Source organism: Ctenopharyngodon idella, chromosome 7, assembly GCF_019924925.1.
Source record: "Ctenopharyngodon idella isolate HZGC_01 chromosome 7, HZGC01, whole genome shotgun sequence".
NCBI classification, from domain to species: Eukaryota; Metazoa; Chordata; class Actinopteri; order Cypriniformes; family Xenocyprididae; genus Ctenopharyngodon; species Ctenopharyngodon idella.
Window position 1 is genome coordinate 27,646,209 of NC_067226.1, and position 8,902 is coordinate 27,655,110.

At 38.1% G+C, this 8,902-nt stretch overlaps 1 protein-coding gene across 4 annotated transcripts; it reads left to right on the forward strand.

Moving 5' to 3' along the window:
* Positions 1-736: 736 nt before the first annotated feature.
* Positions 737-6,618, forward strand: si:cabz01074946.1 (T-lymphocyte surface antigen Ly-9). 4 transcript variants are annotated; one of them, XM_051898819.1, is made up of 6 exons: positions 737-1,071; positions 1,793-2,107; positions 2,425-2,697; positions 5,427-5,555; positions 5,647-5,694; positions 5,783-6,618. In XM_051898819.1, exons 1-6 carry the CDS (start codon positions 1,023-1,025, stop codon positions 5,863-5,865), a joined length of 897 nt encoding a protein of 298 aa, XP_051754779.1. In that variant the 5' UTR covers positions 737-1,022; the 3' UTR covers positions 5,866-6,618. The 4 variants fall into 4 exon arrangements, with proteins under 4 accessions (XP_051754779.1, XP_051754780.1, XP_051754778.1 ...); XM_051898818.1 differs by having other exon boundaries at positions 742-1,071; positions 5,643-5,694; XM_051898820.1 differs by having other exon boundaries at positions 739-1,071; positions 5,647-6,618.
* The last annotated feature ends 2,284 nt before the right edge of the window (positions 6,619-8,902 follow it).

Sequence of the window (8,902 nt, forward strand, 5' to 3'; positions counted from 1 at the left end):
ACCGTCTGCTTTAAAGAAACAACTAAAAATGCCATTTACTTGCCCTCGTGTTGTTCCAAATCTGTTGTGGTTGGGTTAGTGCTACAAACTATGACTCATGTTCTATATTCCAATTCAAAGGTCATATGGTAGTGTTTGATGTTTTGAGAAACATCCATGTTCGAACAAGCCATTATTCACTGAAAATCTTACATTTTGCCACAGTTATTGTTTGCCTGCATTCAAATATGGTGCCTCAAATCAGAGCCTCATTGGATGACAATGACCTTAAAAATATCATTGGTTTTCTTTACTGGCCTTAAATCTGGCATTATGCAGCATGAACATACAAATTTGAGTTGTGTGGGTTTTTTTTTTTTTTTTTTTTTTTAATAAGCACAACAGATATCATTTACAGACAATGTATGGCAAACATGTTCTGCAAAACATCTTTTGTGCTCCACAGGTTTGGAACGACATGAGGGTGAGTTCTGCCAAATTCTGCCAATTCCTTTAAACTGCTGTTGTAAAACAGATGAAGTTGTTGTTCTTGACCTTTATCCATTGAAGGTCAAGTTCAAAGTTTCAGTTGCCAATGCACAGCAAAAACATTTAAGTTGTGAATAATGTGGGTGATGAAGAGGAAGTGTCTCGGTTCGGGGATTTTTTTTTAGGCCTGCTTTTAATGCTAATTCACATGCTAATTCTTGGAGTCATGACTGATTTCAAAATGCTGTGATGACCATTACACATTGAAGGGATGATCTCTGTTTTCTTCCCTAAGACTGTCCTTCAAAACACTGGCTTATTCGTAACGCTGCTTTTTTTGTACTTTCCATCAGTTATCATGAGATAAGCAGTGAGGAAGCACGTGTTTTTCACTTCCCCATTTCCTTCGAGTGGTGCGTTGTTGGAGGACTCTGAAGATCTCAGTCGACTGTGTTTTGAATAAGGACTACTACTCTCAGTGGCAGTGGTGTGAAGGAAATCCAACGGCTTCGATGTCAAGGACCTGTTGATTTACGTCGACAAGCCAACGAGCAATGAGTCTATGGAGAATTTTGCTATTCTGTATCGTGTGTATTCATCAAGGTGGGTTTACAGGATTTCACTCTCATATTGTTGTATCGTGTAGAGTTTGTTGTGTTAATGACATATAGTTTGGTTCTTTGGGCAAGATTGTTAAAGATTTATTGTGAAGAAATTGTTCTGTCAATGAGAAATAAAGTGAGTCTGAATTCTGGTGTTAATGATATCTACAGTTAAACCAAAATTTATTCAGACACCTTGAACATTTCATTCATTAATACAGTTTATTCACTATAGTTAAAAATAGTAATAAAATATGACAAGACCTCGGAGTTAAACTGTCAGAAAAAAATTATCTTAATTATGTCAGATAACACTTAAGCAAAACATGGTCAGGTCAAAGTGTCTGAATAATTTTTGGATCCAAGTTTTTATCAATTTTACTGGTAGTCCACTGTATGAAGAATTTTTGGGTATAATATGACACAGTTTACTTTATTTTGCTATCCTCACTCACATAAATGAACTATAGTGTCCTGCACCCACTAGTAAAAAAATATAAAAAAATTAAATCTAGTGTCTGAATAATTTTTGGTTTGACTGTAGTTTGGTCCTTTAGGCAAGAGTGTTGAAGATTTATTGTGAAGAAATTGATTGAGAAATAAAGTGAGTCTGAATTCTGCTTCACTGGAAACCAGGCGTTTCCCTTTTCTGCGAAGCAACAAAATGCTTTTATGACATGTTAGTGTGTTAACACAAATTGACTGATCTGTGTTTTTTGCAGTGTGCTGTAGTGAGGAACATATTACTGGTTACCTTGGCCAATCAGTTGTCCTAAAATCTGGAGCAGACAGAGCATGGAACCTCAGTAAAGTTCAATGGTCCATTTATCAGAACACAACATACATTGCAAGTCTAAAGGATGGCATAGTGACTATATTCAAGTTTTGGAGACATCAGGGTCGACTTGAGCTCAACTCCAAAACGGGAGATTTAACAATCAACAATGTGAAAATGGACGACAGCATGACATACACTGTGGCCCTGGTCAACTCAGAAGATACTAGGAGAAAAGTTAAAGTTCATCTCATAGTCCAAGGTAAGGAAGAGTTATTTTAAACAGTCTTCAGTGTAGTAAACCCACTCTTAAAAATAAAGGTTCCAAAAAGTGATGCCACAGAAGAACCATTTCTTCTGCAAAAAACCTTTCAGGCAAGAACTATTTATTTGTAGTGCATTTTAAAAATCTAAAGAACCTTTGTCCACTATAAAGAACCTTTTTTGCATTGGAAAGGTTCCATGGATGGTAAATGTTCTTCATGGAACCATAGGTACTAATGAAGAACTTTTATTTTTAAAAGTGTAATGACTTTCAGCCAGATTGAATAACTGATACGATGTTTGTCCTAACTCCAGAAAAACTCAAGAAACCAAACATCCAGAAAATGTTCGATTCCCACAAAGACGGCCAATGCCACGTGGCCCTTAATTGCACTGCATTTGGCCAAAATGTGAATCTGTCCTGGACACCTAGCGGCGAGTTCAACGGATCGTATATTTCTGGAAATGCTGTCGACTCTTCGTTGGTTCTTTTCATGTCATTCAGTGGCAACAGAAATGTGACACTCAACTGCACTGCCTCCAGTGGTCAACAGACAGAGACCAAACAAATGACAGTGGGATGTTCAGGTGGGTCTCATTACCAAAACGAAACACTTTGAGGAGGTTTTAAATTGTTTAAAATGCTGCATACTATGGCTGAATCCCAAATAGCACCCTAAACCCTCATGGTCTTCCTCTGAATCCACACTTTCGTGACGTAACGTCGCTTTGACTGCCGGGTAAAGTCCTCTGCGTAGCTCGCGAACTTGCGGGCTCAGCCGAAGTGCGCATAGTGGCTGCAAAGGGGGCGTTCGCGAGCATCCTTCTGAAACCTAAAATGATGAATGGGACACCCTACTGTCTCGTGGACTTAACGGACAGGCGCACACGGCAGCCATTGTATCCACAAGTGTATAGAAGTGTGCCATTATGTATGCTTAGGGTCAGGGCTTCAAAACCCAAGCACATGCACCAAATTGACCTACACATGATACCATCACAGAAGGCATGATAGGTTGCAAGAAAGTTTAAAAATTTTATTAACCAAAGTATACTTTGGTTTTTACGTGTATGCTAGGGTACGCTTACAATGTGCTTGAGGTAAATATTATTAGCATAGTATGTGCGCAGCTGTGGTTTTTGCACATAAAGTGTGTGTGACACATATCGTCACCAGCATTAAACACATTTTTCTGAAGCCAAAGTGGACTTAGAGGCTGTTTACACGACACCGTTTTCAACTAAAAACGGAAAACTTATTATGGGTTTTGGCCATTCATTTACACGACAATGGCCTGAAAACGCAAACTTTTGAAAATGTGTTTCAAAGTACAAGGTACAAGTACGTTTTTGAAAACGCTACCGTTGGCATCTCTGTGTAAACTGCAAAAACGCAAATGAAAACCGTGACATCAAGCGTATTAGGTACTTAGTCTTATTTTTCAACGTTTTCTGTGAATGTGCGAGACTTCTGATTTATTAGCCGTTATATGGAAATAATGAGAAGAATATCAAAGTGCAGTAAACTGTAAAAATAAGGCGCGTAGATGCGCGATTGGTGCGAGAGCCCTGTAAAAGAACGCGTATGTGCGACGTGCGCAGGTGTGCAGTCTTTCTTTACAAAGCGACATTACCAACTACTTGTCTGGCATGCGTAATACAGCGGGGTTTTTTTTAGTCATTTTTGCGGATCCGTGTGAACGGGGGTTTTGATAACATTGTCATCTGTACAAAGAAAGAACTTTTCCACTTTTAGTACATCATTGTCGTGTAAACGTACCCTTAGTTTTTAATGCATATTCTAACGTTGGCTACATCTAAAGTGCATGACGTAAATGTCATCATCAGCACAGTACACATGTACACTGTATGCTCAGCTCACATGTACAACTTGACAATTTGTTTTTGGTCCACAACATGGCAACACTGACCCAGGCCTTTCTCCTAATCGACACTCAATAATATCTCGGTCAACGTCTTGACCCTCAAAAAGTGTTCCCTAACCTGACTTGCTGCGCAGCAATAACCAGAGACTCCAGTTTTTGTCCTTCAAAGCTTTAATCACGGCCGGGAGAGTTCCCATCAATCCCAGAGAATCTCTCTCCGAACAAAGGAATACAGCAGGTTTTATAGGATTTCAGGTACATTTCACAGTCAGTATGGCATAATCTATTACACATTATCATCAGTCTTAATATGATTGGTTCAGATTTAAGAAAAACATCTCAGATCCTCTGCCCCGCTTACTGGCAGAGTAAATTTAGATTAGAACAACTGAATCACAAGATCATCAAAAAATATCACCGGGTTAATAGTTCAGATTACTCAACAAACAATTTTTCAAAGACTATTTTTATCCTTAGAAGGATGCTGTCTAGCCAGCACAGCAGAATTTTTCCACTTGTTACAACTCTCAGTTCTAGTGACTATTTCTCTATTTCAAAGTTAGCTTATTAGCCTGTAGAAGAAAAGAAATGTTAGTTCATTATTAAATTAGTTCAAAATTTCCATCACAGTGCTTTGAAAGGCTGTGAGTTCCGGCTGTATGCACTAAGCGTTCGTGTCAAAACTGAAGTGTAGTTTGGACTTAAGGTGTGCAAACATAAACAGTGAAAATAATGAATGTAATGAGGTGACATCTGTTTGACTTTAAAACACGTTAAAGCCTAGCAACTGCTTTAAAATTGGAATTTGAATTTTCTATGTAGTGATATGCTTTTTTGCGATACATTATTCACACAGAATTTTAGTCTCTTCCATCTTTATTTGATATTCGCCCATGTATCGATAAAAGTCAAAGTTAAAATGTTGAGCATCACATAAGAACATTTAAAGCCAGCATTAAACGCAAGTTGCACTAGTCTTTTCTTACTTATTGTGACATATCTAAGTGAAATGTCTTCTGGAACAAGAACAAAGGTAGGGCGTGTAGGGTGTCAGTAAACACTTCATCAAAGAAGTCGCTGCAAGAGGGAGGGGAAGTTATTTTGATTAAAGACTACAAGGGACATGAATAAAAAAAAAAATGATGTGCATGGATAGATCATTTAGAAAAAATATTGCGATATTACAAAGAATTTTCAATTTTCATTTCATGCTGACTAACGTATGTGCAGTGAAGTAGTAAATACAGTTCAATGCACTGAAGAATCATATGAAAAGGACTTTTAGAGCGAAAAAAGAGACATTATTGTTCCTGACAGAAGCAGTTTTACAGCCTTTAACTTTACAGCGCTGATGTTTCCACAGGGCAGGTTCAGTGAAAAGTGAGTCTACATAAATGTAAATGAAGAATTCTTTTGTTCTTTTCTTTCTAGAGGAGAAGCAGGGGTGTGAAGTCTGCACCATTTGCAGTTCCTGCAGTTCATGTGCTTCATCTGTGACATGGGCTGTGGTTTTGGTTATAGCTGGGGTTTTTGCTTTAGCATGTGCATTTACACAGAAAGGTAACTAACACATCTTATAATCAGCTTTACAATACAACATTTGCATGACTAATATTGTTTTTATGAACTATAATTTATCTTTCCTAGAAAGAATTAAAAATGCCTTCACTGCCTTCCTCAATTTCATCCGGAGTCTATGGTAATATACCACAGAGATCACAGATGTAATGGACTCAGTGGTTTGTAGCATTACTTATCCTCGGTATTTATTTTTCCACTGGTACCAGTGACAGTCCTGAATCCTGTGGTGATGAGATGCGACCAACTGGGAAAAGACACGAAGGAGGACAAACAAACTTCTTTTGCATAAGATTCAGCTAAACAGTGACCAGCATGCATGTTAATTCATAGAAAGGAGCAGATCAGACATTGTGTTCCACGAGAAAATAGTCATACAAGTTGGGAGCATCATGAAGCACAGGCTTCAGTTTACAGCAAATTATGTACGGAAGTCGTGACTGTTGGTTTGACCTCATTAGATTCTGTGAGTGGAATGCACCTGTGTGAATGATGATTTCTGTACTTAAGACAACCTTTTTAGCCACAGTAGTTATGAATCTATCAAAGACAGAAAAAAAAAAAAATGTATGATGTCTTCAAAATCCATTTGACACAAATATCTGAAGGCTTGTGCTCATTCAGTTTAAATTGACGTGATGCTTCTGGTACTAATTGCCTTTCTGTCTTTACTTGAATTAAACAATGGCAGGTTTTTTTTTTTTTACAATTTTTAAATTGTCAAGCTTCTTTCTTCAAAAATGCTTGTTTTTTTTGTAAGTTGGAAACAAGGAATGTTCTGATGAATTGTAGCAGTGAAACGTCCTGTATTTAGTTCTTGTTTTACTTTTTTCCCCATAGTTTCCCTTAGTTAGTTTCCATAGTGATCATTAACCACACCTGTTCCTTGTTAGCCTTTTCTTTTCCTGTGTATTTCTACCCCAGTGTTTCCCTTGTTGTTTTTAGTTCTGCCTTGACCAGTGTCTGGATTTATTCTGTTTTTGTCTACATCTCCCTTAGCCTGGATTTACTATTATGTTTGTTAAATGTTTTTGATGCAATTTGATCCTATTCTGTCTTTCTGAAACACCCATGTTACACAGGTGCTTCGTAGAATATTTTAGGGGTCCCATTATGGGATAATTTTATGGATTTAGGGTATGTTTACACAACAACAATTGGCGCTTTTCCACCGTTGGGTCGAACGGTTCTTAGAATGGTAAGGAACGGTTCCAGTTGTGTTTCCACTGGAGCCTGGTACGCAGGGCCGACGCGTGCCTATAGGCGAACTAGGCAGCCGCCTAGGGCGGCAAGAACAAGAGGGATTTAGTTTTTAATTTAATGTATTTTTTTTTTGAACATTCCTTTGGAATTATTTCACTTACATCAAAATGTTATCACCCGATTAGTTATTCTAAATCTAAATTATCTTTCCATTCTACCAAGTAGCTACCAATACCCGCCCGCCCCAACCAAGAGCGGCATATGGGTCTATCTGTTGATTTCGCAATGGCCAATCAGAGGTGTTTAAAGTAGCACTGAACAAAAACTATGGCGTTTTGAGCGGTGAGTGGACTCTGTGGACGCTCACAAATCCTCTCATAATAACAAACAAACTGTAGACATTATGTAAATAAGAGATTCGTTGTGCAAACAGATTCATTTATTATAACAGAACTTTGTGAGATCGCGATGAAGTAGCCTATATGACAACTTTTTAGTGATTATAGAGGGAGTGCTCTTTGCGTGCTTTCTGACATGCCAAATCCCTTAACAGTATGATTATTTTTCTGTTAAAATTAACAGTGGTTTGTGAACGTAGACGCTTTAATAACAAATGATTTATCAGGAGTGTTTATGCTGGGCTGTGTAGGTTGTGTGACGACATGTAAATTTAAACTATTAAAAGGAAATGTATGTTTTTAACCTCTATTTATAACGAAGAGCTGTGCATGCACAAGTGACCGGATTTTGAGTGTGACAGAGGTGGGTAGAGTATCCAAAAACTGTACTCAAGTACAAGTACTTGTAGAAATTTTTACTCAAAGTAAAAGTGAAAGTAATAATCTTTATAGTTACTTGAGTAAGAGTAAAAAAGTATCCAATGAAAAAACTACAAGTAGCTAGTTACTTATATATATATATATATATATATATACACACACACACAACATGTGTAACGGAGGGCAGCTAGCAAGCCTCACTCCTCTGATCTCAAGAGATGCTCTAGCAACTGACACTAGGGGTTGCAACCTTTAGCCTCCTTGATAGAGCGTCCGGCTCCCATGCCGGAGACCCAGGTTTGAGGCCCGCACAGTCTTTCACATGCATCTCAAAGATCGAGTTTAATTGTGAGTGTGAAGTGGGGGCGGGGCGGCACGACAGTGTTTTCCCTAGAGCGGCAGTTGAGCAAATGAGCAAATTCATGTTTTTGTAGTTTACACAGAGACAATAACTGAGTCGTTTTCAAAAACTTGCACTTTGAAACTCGGTTTCAAAAGTTACCATTTTCATTTTTATGCTGTTTGCAGTGCTTCGTGGGATTGTAGTTCTTTCCCCTCACTAAAGCTGTTAAGTTCACAGTCTTGTACCTTTGTGTTTTTGTCTGATTTTCAAATACTTTTTTGCTTCAAAACAAAGTTTGCAATGTTATGATTCACCTCATCGCTGGTTGGCTTGGTTCATAGCTTAAAATGCTTTAATGTAGATATTTTTGAAATCCCTATGGGAGAAATTAATGGAAAAAGTACTTCAGGAACCAGCACCTCTGAAAAAGTAAGCGGCCATACACTCTATAGAACCCCACTAAACCCTAGAACCGTAAGAGTATTTATGTGCACAGTGTCAAAGTATTCAGTACTGACACGTCTATTTTAGGTCATTGTGAGTGCTGTGTCTGTCTTCTAAATGGGAAGTGGTCAACTTTGGCCAGAAATGGAGACATTATCTCAGCAGATCTGCATATGAGTAAATTCTTCAGAAATATGGCTCCTAAAAAAGGACATTCCACTGAAACATTTACACTTCAACAAACTTCCCAGTGACGTTATTTCATTATTTTTATGTTTTATTTACATTGTGCTTCTCTTAGCCTCAATGTCGCTTTACAGAGCATAAGCAGACAAAGACCTCGCACTCGTGGGCTGTACTGGCGAGTCTCGTAAACTAGATAAGGTTTGTTTCTGAAAAGTCCCTAAATCAAGCGAAGTTGAGTTTTGGAGTGACAGTGTCAAAGATTAGAGAAGTGATCAAGTGGAATATGAGTGATAGAGCACAGACGAGGTAGGAGGCAGGAGACAAGTTGTGAAAGAGAAGTAATGGTGCTAAAGGATAAAGCAATGTTATTTTGA